This window comes from Trachypithecus francoisi, unplaced genomic scaffold, assembly GCF_009764315.1.
Source record: "Trachypithecus francoisi isolate TF-2019V2 unplaced genomic scaffold, Tfra_2.0 Lachesis_group13, whole genome shotgun sequence".
NCBI lineage: Eukaryota > Metazoa > Chordata > Mammalia > Primates > Cercopithecidae > Trachypithecus > Trachypithecus francoisi.
In genome coordinates, this window is record NW_022681458.1 from 76,161,679 (window position 1) to 76,180,799 (window position 19,121).

At 35.6% G+C, this 19,121-nt stretch overlaps 1 protein-coding gene across 2 annotated transcripts in view; it reads left to right on the forward strand.

Annotated features, from left to right (window-relative positions):
* SCN9A (sodium voltage-gated channel alpha subunit 9) overlaps positions 1–6,254 on the forward strand; it is a 204,272-nt gene extending 198,018 nt beyond the window's left edge. For both annotated transcript variants that reach the window (XM_033231248.1, XM_033231249.1), the window contains exon 27: positions 1,594–6,254. In XM_033231248.1, the coding sequence (XP_033087139.1) occupies positions 1,594–2,786 (1,193 nt within the window). In that variant the 3' untranslated portion in view covers positions 2,787–6,254. The remainder of the gene's footprint in view (positions 1–1,593) is intronic.
* Positions 6,255–19,121: the final 12,867 nt, after the last annotated feature.

Below are 19,121 nucleotides of genomic sequence, written 5' to 3' on the forward strand. Positions count from 1 at the left end.
ATAACACAAATTTGTAAAGCTAAAAAAAAATGAAGAAGAAATGACTGCACAAAAGACAAAATATTCTTTGAGGAAAAAATAATCATAAATAAAAGGTCGAAAGACAAAAAATAGGGGAAATGTTTATGTAACAGTTAAGGCTGAGAAAGGATCAATACTTTAAATAGAAAATTGTTCTTATAAATTAATAAGAATATAGTAAAAATCCCAATAGACACATGGGCAAATACCAACTAAGCCAAAAACAGAAGTTAAAAACAACCAATAAGGATACAAAATGACAAAATACAAGACAAATTGTGGATTATTTTCACAAAAAATGCAAATAAATTACAATAGTAGATGTTTTGAAATGTCATGACCATTTTTTGGTAAAAACTATAAAGAAGAATGGTAGTACTCAATACTGGTGAACGTGTAAGGTATGAGCACTTTCATATACTGCCATTAGAAATGTTAATTAGTACAGGCTTTCTGGAGATAGGTTCAGCTATATATAGTGTATTTATATATACACACACATACTATATAGTATATATTATGTATATATATAGCATGTGTATATATATGGTATGCGTGTATACATAGTATGTGTGTGTATATATAACTATATATATATGCTGTTGAAACAAGTTCTATTAATATATTATTAAAAAGTACTCATGCAATTAGGAGAACATACCTATTTAGATATTCATTTCAGTAACACAAATGGAAACAGTGTAAGTGCTAGTCTTCAATCTGTGGTTATTTTAAGAGAACATTATACCACTATAGTAAGTTATTTTGTTGTCATTTTTATGAAACGATCTCCATGACACATAAAGTAATTCAAATAGGTTACAGGCTGGGCACCATGGCTCACGCCTATAATCCCAGCACATTGGGAGGCCGAGGTGGGTGAAATCATTTGAAGTCAGAAGTTTAAGACCAGCCTGGCCAATATGGTGAAACCTGTCCCTACCAAAAATATAAAAATTAACCAGGTGCAGTGGCGCATACCTACAGTCCCAGCTACTCTGGAGGCTGAGGCTGGAGAATCACTTGATCTCGGGATGCGGAGATTGCAGTGAGCCAAGATCACACCACTGCACTCCAATTTTGGTGACAGAGCGAGACCCTGTCTTGAAAAATAAATTAAAAATAGGCTACAAAAAAAGCTTATATAACATGAATACATTTGTTTGTGTGTGTACATGTGCTTGCACAGAAAAATGTCTGAAGTGATACTCAAAAAAATATTGATAATAGTTATTGTTGTTGACATTTCAGGTGATTTATATATTCTTTTAGCATTTAATGGTATTGGTTGAATTTTCTATGTGAGTAGGTATTATTCTTAAAATTTAAAACACTATTATGGAGAAAGAAAATGGCCTATGAACTTAGTAAAAAGGAGAAAATGTCAGAATGGTAATGTCAGTCATTTTTCTTTGGAATTGCTTAATCCTTTTTTAAGTAATTGCATTCAGTATAAAATAACTGTCTTGAATTCATAAGAAACGAGTTGACAGATAAAACTGCTTAGAGTCATCATTTTATGTAGCATAGATATTTAGACATTTTATTTCTATTATTTTCCTCCACACATAGGTATGTTTCTAGCTGATTTGATTGAAACATATTTTGTGTCCCCTACCCTGTTCCGAGTGATCCGTCTTGCCAGGATTGGCCGAATCTTACGTCTAGTCAAAGGAGCAAAGGGGATCCGCACACTGCTCTTTGCTTTGATGATGTCCCTTCCTGCATTGTTTAACATCGGCCTCTTGCTTTTCCTGGTCATGTTCATCTACGCCATCTTTGGGATGTCCAACTTTGCCTATGTTAAAAAGGAAGATGGAATTAATGACATGTTCAATTTTGAGACCTTTGGCAACAGTATGATTTGCCTGTTCCAAATTACAACCTCTGCTGGCTGGGATGGATTGCTAGCGCCTATTCTTAACAGTAAGCCACCCGACTGTGATCCAAAAAAAGTTCATCCTGGAAGTTCAGTTGAAGGAGACTGTGGTAACCCATCTGTTGGAATATTCTACTTTGTCAGTTATATCATCATTTCCTTCCTGGTTGTGGTGAACATGTACATTGCAGTCATACTGGAGAATTTTAGTGTTGCCACTGAAGAAAGTACTGAACCTCTGAGTGAGGATGACTTTGAGATGTTCTATGAAGTTTGGGAGAAGTTTGATCCAGATGCAACTCAGTTTATAGAATATAGCAAGCTCTCTGATTTTGCAGCTGCCCTGGATCCTCCTCTTCTCGTAGCAAAACCCAACAAAGTCCAGCTCATTGCCATGGATCTGCCCATGGTCAGTGGTGACCGGATCCATTGTCTTGACATCTTATTTGCTTTTACAAAGCGTGTTTTGGGTGAGAGTGGGGAGATGGATTCTCTTCGTTCACAGATGGAAGAAAGGTTCATGTCTGCAAATCCTTCCAAAGTTTCCTATGAACCCATCACAACCACACTGAAACGGAAACAAGAGGATGTGTCTGCTACTGTCATTCAACGTGCTTATAGACGTTACCGCTTAAGGCAAAATGTCAAAAATATATCAAGTATATACATAAAAGATGGAGACAGAGATGATGATTTACTCAGTAAAAAAGATATGGTTTTTGATAACGCTAATGAGAACTCAAGTCCAGAAAAAACAGATGCCACTTCATCCACCACCTCTCCACCTTCATATGATAGTGTAACAAAGCCAGACAAAGAGAAATATGAACAAGACAGAACAGAAAAGGAAGACAAAGGGAAAGACAGCAAGGAAAGCAAAAAATAGAACTTCATTTTTGATATATTGTTTACAGCCTGTGAAAGTGATTTATTTGTGTTAATAAAACTCTTTTGAGGAGGTCTATGCCAAAATCCTTTTTATCAAAATACTCTCAAAGGCAGTGCAGTCACTAACCCTGATTTCCTAAGAAAGGTGGGCAGTGTTAGCAGATGGTTATTTTTGCACTGATGATTCTGTAAGAATCGTAAGAGAACTCTGTAGGAATTATTGATTATAGTAAACAAAGGTAATTCAGTTTTTTGGTTTTTAATAAATCAGAAGACCACATAGAAAACTTTTACATCTGCTTTGTCATCTTTTCACAGGATTGTAATTATTCATGTTTCTCATGTAAATAAACAACACACACACACACACACAGAAAAATCTATTATTTATCTATTATTTGAAAATCAACAAAAGTATTTTGCCTTGGCTTTGCAATGAGATGCTTGATAGAAGTAATGAACATTAGTAATGAATGTTTAGTTAAAATGCATTATTAGGGAGCTTGACTTTTTAGCAATATACAGAGGTTATTCTATATATTGAGGTGCTTAAATTTATTCTACATTGCATTAGAACCAATTTATATGTGCCTCTAAAATGCCATGGGATTAAAAATATATGCAGGCTATTCGTTTCTACAAATGCTTTTCATTCATCTTGACTCACATGCCAACAAGGATAATACTTACCTTTAGAGTATTGTGTTTCATAGCGTTTCTTCTTTCATATCCCTCTTTGTTCTTAGAATAACCACAGAACTTGAAAAATTATTCTAAGTACATATTACACTCCTCAAAAAATAAAGATAACTGAGGAAAAAAGTAATTGATGGAAGTTCTATTTGCTATTACTTATATAACCTAACATTGGACTGTGCTGCCCAAAATACTGATAATAGTCTCTTAAACTTTTGTCAAATTTTCCTGCTTTCTCATGCAGTATTGTTTAGTCATCCTTTAGCTGTAAGCAAAGTTGATGAAATCCTTCCTGATATGCAGTTAGTTGTTTGACCATGGTATATGTTTGAGCAGATAATAACCTTGGCACAGTATTGCATCACTTGTATACAATCCTGTGTTTGGCAAGCTTTCAAGTCATATAATATGACAGACTTTCAACACAGATATGTGCTTACTATGAATAAAAAAGCATTGAAATAGGGATTCTTGCCAACTTGCTCTCTTGCCACCAACTTACTTTCCTAAATTATGGAAGTAATCTTTTGGATCTATATACTTCAATGTATACAATGAGGAAGATGTCACCTTCTCCTTAAAATTCTATTATATGAAATATATTTTGCCTCAATCAACACAGTACCATGGGCTTCTAATTTATCAAGCACATATTCATTTTGCATTAGCTGTATACATCTAGTTTTTTGAAAACACCTATTAATAGTACTTTGAAAAGAAATAACCATAATGCTTTTTTTCATGAGTTTATTTCAGGAATATGAGATCTTTCTTCTATAAAGTTACTCATGCACAGGCAAAAGTTGAGCTACACAGATAGAACATAGTTTTATTTAGAAGATTTTTGTGGGAGGTTTTGAAGTGAATATATAAAACATCTTTCACTAATTTGCTTTTCATATTTAAAAAATAATAAATTACATTTATGTAATAAATGTTTAAAGCACATATTTTTGTTGTTCTGAAAATTTAAAAAGAAAGAGGATTTAAATGTACTTACAGAAACAAACAGTTACGGTTAAAGAATGAGACAGGAAGTCTAGAATGTTTTTAAATTGTGATATATTTTACAACATCCGTTATGACTTTGAGACATTTGTTCTAATGTATGTATAAAACTATATCTAGGGCTAAAGATTCTTTATACCATCTTAGGTTCATTCATCTTAGGTTATTTGAACCACTTTTTAATTTAATATGAAAGACAGCATGCAGTGTTTTCCGAGACTATATAGATCATTGCATCCCATACCTGCCAAGCCTGTTGGAAATAGGTTTTGATAATTTAAGTAGGGACCTACACAAAATATATTACATTCATCAAATTTTTTAATACATTCAATTAAGGATTTAACATCACCTTAAATTTGAATTCAATCTATCATTATTTCAAACTCACAAATTAACTGCATTATGAATACTTACATAATATAGTATGAAAAGATGTTTGACAGGTTTGTGTGTATTTTCTATTAATGTTTTTACATTGCCTTGTTTTTATGTAAAATAAAAAATATGGGCAACTGGTTCGTTAACACAATTTCTTCTTAGCATTTCAAAAATATATATAAAGTTGTTCTTTTTCCTATTTCATGAACTATGATTTTTCTAAAAAATAACATGGTTAAGTTTTATATATATTTATGTTTGTTTCAGAAATATCTGCTTGTGACTTTTTATCAATTAAAAACAATATTTGGAAGAAAGAGCCTATTAAGTATAAGTTGAAGTAAAATTAGACTTCTCTTTCCGTGTGGATTACTGTTTATACTGATTGTATCACCCTTCAGAAGGCACTGTCATATTAATATTTAAATTTTATAATCACTGAACTTATTACACCCAACAATACAGAATGGCAGTTACACTGAAGAATTTAATTTAGAATAAAATGGAAGCAAACAGGTTTTCTAAAAATTTTTTTTAACTGACCAGGTCTCACTCTGTCACCCAGGCTAGAGTGCAGTGGCACAATCATAGCTCTCTGCAGTCTCAACTCTGGGCTCAAGCAACCCTCCTGCCTCAGCCTCCCAAGTAGCTAGGACTACAGGTACATGCCACCATGCCCAGCTAATATTTAAATTTTTGTAGATAAGGGGTCTTGCTATGTTGCCCCAGGCTAGTCTCAAACTCCTGGCTTCAAGTGGTCCTACCGCCATGACCTGCCAACATGCTGGGATTATAGGCATATGCCACCATGCCCCAAACAGGTTTGAACACAAATCTTTTGAATGAAAATTAGAGAATCTAATTTTAGCATTTTGATAGTTACCTAGTTTGCAAAAGATTTGGGTGACTTGTGAGCTGTTTTTAAATGCTGATTGTTGAACATCAAATATTTAGCATGATTTTATAGAATTTTGATAGCTTTATTAAAAAGAGTGAAAATAAAATGCATACATAAATAAAGCAGTTCTAAATAGCTATTTCAGAGAAATGTTAATAGAAGTACTGAGAGAAGGGCCAACTAAATTAGCATGGCCAGGGAATTGGCCTGGGTTTAGGACCTATGTATAAAGGCCACCAGTTTTTTAAAAATATCTGTAGTTTATTATGTTATTATCTTCCTGAGGAAAACAATCAAGAATTGCTTCATGAAAATAAATAAATAGCCATGAATATAATAAAGTTGTTTACATACGATTCTTTACAAATTTCGTAGATGTATGAATGCTCAAAATGTTTGAGTTTGTCATAAATTATATTGTAGTTATACTTGAGACTGATACATTGTAATATAATCTAAGAATAAAAGTTATACAAAATAAAATTATGTTTACACGTATTTTCTGTTTCAGTGAGAATAACCATAGGTGGGTAAAGTCAGTGCATATCTAAATAAGTTGCAGCAACTGACAGCTTTTTCCTTTTCATTGAAAGAAGGACAGCTTTAAACATCCTCCATAAGAAGTGTTCCCAGGAAACAAAGACAAGGATAAAGAATCTAGAATTCCAAAGCAATTTCTTGAAATCTACATCAAGGTTTGTGCAAGGGAGAAAATTGAGACAGGAAGCAAAAATATGCAAACATCTAGCCATGCAGTGATGTATACATTTTTGTGTAATAGCATTAAGAGGTGGTATAGCATACATAATGGCTAAGAGCTTTGGTTCATGGGGACTGCATTATTCCTGTATGACACAGAGGTAGCCTGTGTTCTTACATTTTTAGTAGCAAATTGGTTGCCATACTAACCACTATTACTACTAATATAAATTCTTGATTCTGTATTGTCAGTCATTGTTCTAATTTCTTTGTGTAGCTTGTCTCATTCTACCCTTACAACCACATCATGGAGTATTACTCTTTTTCTCATTTTACAGATGGGAAAGGTGTACCAGCTCTTAAGAGGTGATATAGCATACAAAATGGCTAAGAGCATGGGTTCTAGGACTAGAACTATATTTGTATCCCAGTTAAGTCATGACCCTGTGAGTTTGCTAAATACATTCTTTAACCTATATGGACCTCAACTTTCTTATCTATAAAATGAGGAGAAGAGTACTACTTCATTACATGGTTGTAATGACAGAATGAGACAAGCTTCATGAAGAAATTAGAACAATGACTGAAAACACAGTAAGAATTTATATTAGTAGTAGAGTAGTTAATATGGCAATCAATTTGCTACTAAAAATGTAAGAACCCAGGCTACCTCTGTATCATACAGGAACAATACAGTCTCCATGAATGTTAAATAATGACAATATTTTCTCTATTTTATATGAGTAAGTATAACTATAGTGCCCAAAAGAGTTTCATGCACCCATTGGTAGGTAGTAAATATTTAGTGAAGTGGCATATACACAAAATATTTCAAAATTTAGCTACTTTTGAGATTTATGAATTCAAACAACCTATTAAAATCAGGAAATGTGCATATTTATAAAGGTCTAGCTTGTTTCCAAAAAGTGGAGGTGGTTCTTCCCATTTTTAGCTGAGTAATTAATACAACCCTCTACTTTAGCTGTAAGCATCAAGTCCTGTTGATGGTCATTAGGTAAGATATTCTAAAAATAATTGCTATGCTAGGCCGTTATTTCAACTTTGTATGTTATCATAATAGCATGTAAAAGGTGTAAAATATTCCTTGGGACTTCTGTACTGATAGTTGTAATAGCCACTCTGCAAAATAGAATTATAATCACTGAATAATACTGTAATCCATTTCAACATAAGTGATTGTCATACACATAAATTTTTTACAACAACAAAGCTAAATTCTTTCACATTGTAGATAATGCTATGCCATAACCGAAGCAAAATCAGCTGCAAGGTACATGGTAATCTCTCTCAAGGGAGGGAGAAATTACATACTAGCAAGAGCAGAGGGGTTTTGCTGCAATAGTATTTGATGCACACAGGAAATGAAACATGAATAATTGATAGTTATAAACAAGCAATAGAGCAAACATGCGACACTTAGCTTGAATCCCTATTACTCTGAGAGCCATATCTACATTAATAATTGATCTGTCTGAGAAAAAGGTAATTTGAAGAGATTTATGAGACATTGGTAATAACTGCATCATTGTGCTTTAGCTTGAATCTTTTAAAATACATCCTTAGAAACAATAGAAACAATAGATAAAAGCAATGCACAATAACTATACAGAAAAGGTTCAGAGCTTGTTAAAATTTTTGAAAATCTAGTAGAATTGAGCAAAAGTTATTCCTGTTTAAGTTGTAATATTTGCTGGCATGACCTAGTTTTTATTTTATTTCCTACAAGACAAAATGTCGTCAAGTTAGTTTAGTCATATCCTTTTGCTTTTTTTTTTTTTTTTGAGACGGAGTCTCGCGCCCAGGCTGGAGTGCAGTGGCCAGATCTCAGCTCACTGCAAGCTCCGCCTCCTGGGTTTATGCCATTCTCCTGCCTCAGCCTCCAGAGTAGCTGAGACTACAGGCGCCTGCCACCTCGCCCGGCTAGTTTTTTGTATTTTTTAGTAGAGACGGGGTTTCACCGTGTTAGCCAGGATGGTCTCGATCTTCTGACCTCGTGATCCGCCAGTCTCGGCCTCCCAAAGTGCTGGGATTACAGGCTTGGGCCACCGCGCCCGGCCTAGTCATATCCTTTTTATAAAAATATAATTATTCTCTAATATACCATCATGATTCATTTCTATTTTTAGTGATATACAAAATTTAGAATTTATGGGAAAATTACATCCAGTGAATATTAAGAAGGCTTTCCCATTAAATTATTATTTCTAAATATGTGAAAACATAATCCGGGTTTCCATGTGCTGCTTTAAAGAAATGCATTATTTTACTTATGGCTGGCCCTTCATCTGAAGAGTCTCTGGATTTACTCTCTTTAAATATCTTGTGTCTTCTACTCTGTACATTGACAATATGTTAAAATGTGCTTTCTCCTGCTCTTAGGCTACTCTTAAGAACTGCCCATTTTTATATGAGAAAGAACGATATCTTGCTCATATAAGAAAAGGATATAAACCAGCTGTGATACACTAATTCCTTCTAACAGAACAGAAAAAATAAATGGATGGGATTACATGTGTCTTTATACACGACACAGATAACTACACCCAGGGTCCTGCCTCATAAAAATTGTGAGATAATACATTTGTATTATTTTAAGCTGCTAAATTTGTGATCATTTGTTACAAAGGATCAAACACAAATGCATGCTCCTGTTTTCCAATGTACCATGCTAATATATAAATACAGATGAGCAAATGTGGCTAGAAAGGATATTTTATCAAACCACAATGGCTCATACAGACTGTGAGGGTAAAAAGAGAAGGACACTGATGAGACAGTTTGTCACACTGATCTTGCCCGCAAAAGACTGATGTAGAAAACAAAGGCTAATTGTTATCTTATCAAAAATTTAAAGGAGGAGATTTTCTTCCCTGTTGACTATCCTATTAGTGTTGACCATTCAGTGCAGCTTATTCTTGACAAAGCACCTTGTCAAATTTTTACCCAGAAGCCAAATAAAATGGGCAATCTTAAGTAATTTTCTCAAAGTCAAAGAGAATCTGAAGTATACTTGTTCCACTCATGCCTTTAAAATGTAGGCCAAGACTGAATCTACAGCAAATGTCTTCTAAAATGTTTCATTTAGAACATAAAAAAGTTTCTATGTCAATACATTTAAGGAAGGGTGCATTATATATTTCACTCTTAGAGTAACATAATTCACTTTAGCATGTCACATGCTTGCAGAAGATATGAGACTCAGGAGTCAGAGACAATAATAGATTATTACTTAGAGCAATAGTAGGAGCCAGAGTATTATCATTTTTGTGTTGGTCTTAGACAGCTGGGGCTGCCATAATAATATACCACAGACTGGGTGGCTAGAACAACAAAAATTTATTTCTAACAGTTCCCAAGGCTGAGGAGTCCAAGATCAAGGTGCCAGCCAATTTCATTCCCCACTGAGGGCTCATTTCCTGTCTAGCAGAGGGCAGCATTCTCACTCTGTCTTCACATGGAGGAGGCAGTGAGCTCTGGTCTCTCTTCTTTTTTCCATAGGAATACTAATCTCATGATGGAATATATATATATATACACTCAGTCCTCCATATCCATGGTTTCTGATCTGCAGATTCAACCAACTCTGGATCAGAAATATTTGGGGAAAAAATCCACAAAGTCCCGAAAAGCAAAACTTGAATTTGCCATATGCTGAGTACTACATTGAATCCATACACATGAAGTGATGTGTAGGTAATTTTAAAGTATATAGGAGGTTGTGTGTAGGTTATAAGCAAACACTATGCCATTTATAGGAGAGACTTGAGCATCTGTGGATTTTGGTATTCTCAGGGAGTCCAGAAGCTAATCCCCAACAGATACTAAGGGACACCTGTATTATCATGATAAATAAATTACATTTTCCTTCATTACATTTTCCTTCATGACATTAGTACCACCATTCATCCAGTTGTCCAAAGCAGTAATCCTCTTCATTAACCCTCCACATTTATTCACCAAGACCAGTTCATTCTACCACCTAATGTAAATCCATCAACTTCTCTTAATTTCCACTGTCAATCCCTAATCCAATCCATTACCACCTTTAACCTCTTTATAAGACAATATAATAACCTATTTGGTTTATCTTCCTAAATGCATTCTTGTCTTACTTCCACATCTATTCTCGGTACAGTAGCCAGAGTGGATTTTATGAGGTTGTAACATTTCCCTGCTTAAAATTTTGGGTCATTTTCCTGCATGAAATTCTGTAATATTTCTCCATTATTGTTATGACAAATTCTAAAATCCTCAGCAAATATTTTACAAGCTCTATACTGTTACAGTCTACAAGTTCTACAAGCTTTCCAGCCCTACACCATGTCAGCCTCACTGCTCTTATCTTCCCTCTTTCCCTATCTTAATCTGTGTGCTTCAGTCTCAATAGTTTTCTTTCTGTTTGTAGGGTCTTCTCAGCAAAAGTATAGTGTATTCTTGTATTCTTATATTCTTATACAGTGCCAGTGCTTTCTGGCCTGAGAGAGACTACACATGTCTTTCACATCGGAAGTTGAGTGCATGTTTGAAACTGTCCCACTGCTCACAAAATTAGTATAGAAAACTGGCATTTTTGAAGGACTAAGTTAAAAGTATTTTCCTCTATACCTTTAACAAAGTAGAAAAAAACAGAGATAATGTCAAGTAGGAAATAAAGGGATTGAAAAATGAAAACTTTCATATACATTCTATATTAAAATCAGACATTTATTTCTCTAAGGTCTGAGTGTCTCAATATTGGCAATCTTGATATTTGGGCTGGATAATTCTTTGTTGTGAGTGGCTGTCCTGTGCATGGTGGGCTGTTTAACAGCATCACTGGTCTCTAACCACTAGATATCAATAAACATTCCTAATTCCACCAGTTATGACAAATAAAAATGGCCCCATCTTTGCTAAATGTCCTCAGGGGGACAAAATCTTTCCCAGTTGACAATGACTGATCTCTGACAATGTCTATCAAGGTATGAATCATGGATGACCCACATTGCCTTTGCTATTAGTTTAAAAAACAGTGAGACTTACCCAAGATCTACTGAATCGGAACCTCTGGGGATAGACCCCCCAAATAATCACACAGCAACAATGAAGACCATTATCCCAAAAATGACTAACTGGTTGTCCTAGGGATATTAAGTGCTCTCGATTTTCTCTTTTAAAATATTGCTGCAAATTCAAAATGATGTCTTTCTGTGAGAAATTGAGTCAATTATCTTTAAGTTTAGGTGTTTCTTTTTGGCTAGCAGGTAAGCTTTGGGTACATTCAGACATGATAATTCTTCCTATGGGTAGTCAAGGGTTTGGGTTGCCATTTTTATTATAATTACATGGAACAGTCACAGAGATGGGATCACTTGTTCAAGTGGAGTTTCTTGGACACGCTAAGTGTTAGTGCTTTGTTACAATTTGCACTTTGAAACAAGGAACTTTTCTCCAAGGAAAATGATTCAGACATAATATTTCAGGTCAGCTTTTTCAGATCATATCCCGAATGAATAATAAATGGGGCTTTATTTCATCAGATTCATTTCATTACATTTAAGTTTTCTCATGCTGCTAGTTAAAAAAATATGTAACTTTTTCCTCAACTTTCTCTGAATAGAATTTTATATTCAGCATAGGCCCACCAAGCAGACATCCCTTAAACTGAGTGTGCTGTGATCAAAACAAGTCAGAGGAAATTCTATATTGGAGGAAGAGGCAGATAAAAGTTTTCTAGGTCCTGAGACTTACACAATTCTCTAATTCAGATGTACTCCAGTCTAGAAATTTGTTTCAATAATATATAAGCTGTTTTTCCAGAGAAATGTCACTCAACTAACTTTTTATATTCTTAATAGTTATTTGATTTCTCACTCCCTTAAGTGTATTTTTTTTAAAAAATATTAAAAATACTCACCTTGTTTTAATATTTCTGGCCAAAGACAATGAATGAGACAAGGATTAAAATTTACAGTTAAAATATAAATGTATGCTTCTGACTGAAGATAGTTTATTATAATTTTCTGTGATGCTCTTCTCATTTTGAGAAATTATGAGTTACCTTTGTAATAAAATTTTATGGATGAAAAGAAAGTATGAAATGCCACAGAAAATATCTTTTTCTCTTAAAAAAAATCCTGTAAAGTTTATAACTACCAAACTTCTAAGTATCAAGTCTAATTTTGACTCCCTCTAAAATTAATAAAGATAAATGTATTGTAACACCTCAACAACTCAGCTCATCTTGATATATTGATTCTTGTCCATGACCTTAATAGAATCAGTCTGATAAAGCTCTGATAAAACAGGAGGAGGAGGAAACCGAAGTGGGAAAAGAATTCTTCCATGCTTCATTTTCTGCCCAATTTATTTTCTTTTATTTACTCATCTTATCCTAATCACCTCATTTCTATCTTAAATTCAGAACAAATATTAATAAGTGGTTTGGAGTCACCTAATTTGGCCTGGTGCTTGCAATTAAAAGATATGTTTATCTCTAAAGAATCATACATTGTCCATTTATTTTAAAGACAAGTGGGTCTGCCTCCTACAAGCCTCAGCCAGAATATTACTTAGAGCAGCATTATGGGCAAAAAGGAATCCGGGAGGGAGCCAGGAAAAATAAGAGAAACAATTGACTTTAGCGTCGTGACACTGAGCTGGAGCACTTTGATCTGCACAAAGCTGAGGAACCATTCTGGCAGCTTCAAATGGTAGGCTTCGGCATTTTTCTCCTATTGTATTTCTTCCTGTCAAGTTATTTCCTCCTAGTGTAAGAGAACTTCCTCCCTGTTTCTGTCTCCTTGGGACCTAAAGTCAACAAAACTAATCTCTTCCGTTTTATGAGATCAATAAAGCAAATTAGACGTGACATTGAAAGTACTTAACAATTTAAGCCCTGCTTTTTGGAATGCAATCTTTTGTCTTTAGGAATTGTTTTAAAAGCGTCAATATACAAACATATACATAGCAGTATCTTTTATATAATATCAAGAATTTAAATTTTTGTCACTAACAGTGTGGCTGTAAACTTGAACAATATAGCATACTTTCTGAACCTCAGTTTCTTTAGCTATAAAAGACTGATACTCAGCAGTTCCCAAGTATATAAACACATAGCAGAAACCATGCATTTTTGGAAGCACCTCCCAATCCAGGATTCAGTCATAAATTCAACAAAATGACATTATGCAGATACTGTGTCCTGGAAAAATTAGTCAATGATGATAGTATTATGCTATATTTATATATCTTTCATGAGAACAGGATGGAGTAGTACTTCCATCTAGCCAAATAGGCAAGAGCTGACTTTTTAAAACTGACTAGGAGTTAGTTTGAATGTGTTTAACTTGAGGTATTATAGGCTAAATAGGTCTTAAAGGCAATTGGATATAAAAGTATGGACTTCGATGGAGACATTAGGGTTAGAGACACATATCCAGGAGCCATTGCTTCCTAAGGTGGCTGAAACCAAACTACCAGACCAAGTCAACCAGGAAAAGTATACGTAAGGAGAAGGGAGAAGCACAACACCACTTCAGAAAGAGAACATGATCAGCATTACAAAATTTTATGTAATTGTCAAGCAACTAAGCACTTGAAGAGTCTGTCATTCGTTATAAGAATTTCTGTGGAATAATATATTTATTTTATTTTATTTTATTTTTTTATTTATTTTTTTTTGAGACGGAGTCTCACTCTGTCGCCCAGGCTGGAGTGCAGTGGCCGGATCTCAGCTCACTGCAATATTTTATTTTTTATTACACTTTAAGTTCTGGGGTACATGTGCACAATGTGCAGATTTGTTACATATGTATACATGGGTTGTTTTGGTTTGCTGCACCCATTAACTCATCATTTACATTAGGTATTTCTCCTAATGCTATCCCTCCCCCATCCCCCGACCCCACGACAAGCCCTGGTGTGTGATGTTCCCGCCCTGTGTACAAGTGTTCTCATTGTTCAATTCCCACCTATGATTTTGAACATGCGGTGTTTGGTTTTCTGTCCTTGCAATAGTTTGCTCAGAATGATGGTTTCCAGCTTCATCCATGTTGCTACAAAGGACATGAACTCATTCTTCTTTTATGGCTGCATAGTATTCCATGGTATAAATGTGTCACATTTTCTTAATCCAGTCTGTTATTGATGGACATTTGGGTCGCTTCCAAGTCTTCACTATTGTGTATAGTGCCACAATCAACATATGTGTGCATATGTCTTTATAGTTGTATGGTTTATAATCCTTTGCGTATATACCCAGTAATGGGATCCTTGGGGCAAATGGTATTTCTAGTTCTAGATCCTTGAGGGATCACCATACTGTTTTCCACAATGGATAAACTAGTTTACACTCCCACCAACAATGTAGAAGTGTTCCTATTTCTCCACATCCTCTCCAGCACCTGTTGTTTCCTGACTTTTTAATGATTGTCATTCTAACTGGTGTGAGATGGTATCTCATTGTGGTTTTGATTTGTGTTTCACTGATGACCAGTGATGATGAGCATTTTTTCATGTGTCTGTTGGCTGCATAAATGTCTTCATTTGAAAAGTGTCTGTTCATATCTTTTGCCCACTTTTTGATAGGGTTGTTTGATTTTTTCTTGTAAATTTAAGTTCTTTGTAGATTCTGGATATTAGCCCTTGGTCAAATGACTAGATTGTAAAAATTTTCTCCAATTCTGTAGGTTGCCTGTTCACTCTGATGGTAGTTTCTTTTGCTGTGCGGAAGCTCTTTAGTTTAATTAGATCCCGTTTGTCTATTTTGGCTTTTGTTGCCATTGCTTTTGGTGTTTTAGTCATGAAGTCCTTGCCCATGCCTATGTCCTGAATAGTATTGCCTAGGTTTTCTTCCAGGGTTTTTATGGTTTCAGGTCTAACATTTAAGTCTTTAATCCATCTTGAATTATTTTTTTGTATAAGGTGTAAGGAAGGGATCCAGTTTCAGCTTTCTACATATGGCTAGTCAGTTTTCCCAGCACCATTTATTAAACAGGGAATCCTTTCCCCATTGCTTGTTTTTGTCAGGTTTGTCCAAGATCAGATGGTTGTAGATGTGTAGTGTTATTTCTGAGGACTCTGTTCTGTTCCATTGGTCTATAGGTCTGTTTTGGTACCAATACCATGCTGTTTGGTTACTGTAGCCTTGTAGTATAGTTCAAAGTCAGATAGCGTGATGCCTCCAGCTTTGTTCTTTTTGCTTAGGATTGTCTTGGCTATACGGGCTCTTTTTTGGTTTCATATGAACTTTAAAGTAGTTTTTTCCAATTCTGTGAAGAAAGTCATTGGTAGCTTGATGGGGATGGCACTGAATCTATAAATTACCTTGGGCAGTGTGGCTATTTTCATGATATTGATTATTCCTCTCCATGAGCATGGAATGTTCTTCCATTTGTTTGTGTCCTCTTTTATTTCACTGAGCAGTGGTTTGTAGTTCTCCTTGAAGAGGTCTTCACACCACTTGTAAGTTGGATTCCTATGTATTTTATTAATTTAGTAGCAATTGTGAATGGGAGTGCCCTCATGATTTGGCTGTTTGTTATTGGTGTATAAGAATGCTTGTGATTTTTGCACATTGATTTTATATCCTGAGACTTTGCTGAAGTTGCTTATCAGCTTAAGGAGATTTTGGGCTGAGACAATGGGGTTTTCTAAACATACAACCATGTCATCTGCAAACAGGGACAATTTGACTTCCTCTTTTCCTACTTGAATACCCTTTATTTCTTTCTCATGCCTGACTGCCCTGGCCAGAACTTCCAACAGTATATTGAATAGGAGTGGTGAGAGAGGGCATCCTTGTCTTGTGCCAGGTTTCAAAGGGAATGCTGCCCGTTTTTGTCTATTCAGTATGATACTTACGTGTGGGTTTGTCATAAATAGCTCTTATTATTTTGAGATATGTTCCATCAATAGCTAGTTTATTGACAGTTTTTAGCACGAAGAGCTGTTGAATTTTGTAGAAGACCTTTTTTGCATCTATTGAGATAATCATGTAATTTTTGTCTTTGGTTCTGTTTATATGATGGATTACATTTATTGAGTTGCATATATTGAACCAGGCTTGCATCCCAGGGATGCAGCCAACTTGATCTTGGTGGATAAACTTCTTGATGTGCTGCTGGATTCGGTTTGCCAGTATTTTATTGAGGATTTTCGCATCAATGTTCATCAGGGATGTCAGTCTAAAATTCTCTTTTTTTGTTGTTGTATCTTTGCCAGGCTTTGGTATCAGGATGATGCTGTCCCCATAAAATGAGTTAGGGAGGATTCCCTATTTTTCTATTGATTTGAATAGTTTCAGAAGGAATGGTCCCAGCTCCTGTTTGTACCTCTGGTAGAATTCGGCTGTGAATCCATCTGGTCCTGGACTTTTTTTGGTTGGTAGACTATTAATTATTGCCTCAATTTCAGAGCCTATTATTGGTCTATTCAGATATTAAACTTCTTCCTGATTTAGTCTTGGGAAGGTGTATGTATCCAGGAATTTATCCATTTATTTTAGACTTTCTAGTTTATTTGCATAAAGGTGTTTATAGTATTCTCTGATGGTAGTTTGTATTTCTGTGTGATTGGTGGTGATATCCCCTTTATCATTTTTTATTGCGTCTGTTTGATTCTTCTCTCTTTTCTTCTTTATTAGTCTTGCTAGCGGTCTCCCATTATTATTGTTTGGGAGTCTAAGCCTCTTTGTAAGTCTCTCAGGGCTTGCTTGATGAATCTGGGTGCTCCTATATTGGGTGCATATGTATTTAGGATAGTTCTTGTTGAATTGATCCCTTTAATATTATGTAATGGCCTTTTTGTCTCTTTTGATCTTTGTTGGTTTAAAGTCTGTTTTATCAGTGACTAGGATTGCAACCCCTGCTTTTTTTTTTGCTTTCCATTTGCTTGGTAGATGTTCCATCACTTTGTTTGGAACCTATGTGTGTCTCTGCATGTGAGATGGGTCTCCTCAATACAGCACACTGATGGGTCTTGACTGTTTATCCAATTTGCCAGTCTGTGTCTTTTAATTGGGGCATTTAGCCCATTTATATTTAAGGTTAATATTGTTATGTGTGAATTTGATCTTGTCATTATGATGTTAGCTGGTTATTTTGCCCATTAATCAATGCAGTTTCTTCCTAGGTCTTTACAATCGATGGTCTTTACAATTTGGCCTGTTTTTGCAGTGACTCATACTGGTTGTTCCTTTCCATGTTTAGTGCTTCCTTCAGGAGCTCTTGTAAGGTAGGCCTGGTGGTGACAAAATCTCTCAGCATTTGCTTCTCTGTAAAGGATTTTATTTCTCTTTCACTTATGAAGCTTAGTTTGGCTGGATATGAAATTCTGGGTTGAAAATTCTTTTCTTTAAGAATGTTGAATATTGGCCCCCACTCTCTTATGGCTTGTAGACTTTCTGCAGAGAGATCTGCTGTTAGTCTGATGGGCTTCCCTTCATGGGTAACCCGACCTTTCTCTTTGACTCTTCTTAGCAGTTTTTCCTTCATTTCCACCTTGGTGAATCTGACAATTATATGTCTTGGGGTTGTTCTTCTCAAGGAGTATCTTTGTGGTGTTCTTAGTATTTCCTGAATTTGAATGTTGGCCTGCCTTGCTAGGTTGAGGAAGTTCTCCTGGGTAATATCCTGAAGGTGTTTTCTAGCTTGGTTCCATTCTCCCGGTCACTTTCAGGTACACCAATCAAATGTAGATTTGGTCTTTTCACATAGTCCCACATTGCTTTTTTCGTTTCTTTTTACTCTTTTTTCTCTAAACTTCTCACTTCATTTCATTAATTTGATCTTCAATCAGTGATACCCTTTCTTCCACTTGATTGAATCAGCTACTGAGGCTTGTGCATGCATCACGTAGTTCTCGTGCCATGGTTTTCAGCTGCATCAGGTCATTTAAGGTCTTCTCTACACAGTTTATTCTAGTTAGTCATTTGTCTAATCTTTTTTCAAGGTTTTTAGTTTCCTTGCGATGGGTTCAAACATTCTCCTTTAGCTCGGGGAAGTTTGTTATTACCGACTCTCTGAAGCCTACTTCTGTCAACTCATCAAAGTCATTCTCCATGTCCTGCTTTGTTCTGTTGCTAGTGAGGAGCTGTGATCCTTTGGAGGAGAAGGGTTGCTCTGGTTTTTAGAATTTTCAGCTTTTCTGCTCTGGTTTCTCCCCATCTTTGTTGTTTTATCTATCTTTGGTCTTTGATGATGGTGACCTGCCGATGGGGTTTTGGTGTGGATGTCCCTTTTGTTGATGTTGATGCTATTCCTTTGTTTGTTAGTTTTCCTTCTAACAGTCAGGTCCCTCAGCTGCAGGTTGGTTGGAGTTTGCTGGAGGTCCACTCCAGACCCTATTTGTCTAGGTATCCCCAGTGGAGGCTGCAGATCAGCAAATATTGCTGCCTGATCCTTCCTCTGGAACCTTCATCTCAGAGGTGCACCCTGCTGTATGAGGTGTCAGTTGGCCCCTACTGGGAGGTGTCTCCAGTTAGGCTACTCGGGGGTCAGGGACCCACTTAAGGAGGCAGTCTGTCCGTTTTCAGAGCTCAAACACTGTTCTGGGAGAAACACTGCTCTCTTCAGAGCTGTCAGACAGAGACGTTTAAGTCTGCAGAAGTTTCTGCTGCCTTTTGTTCAGCTATGCCCTGCCCCCAGAGGT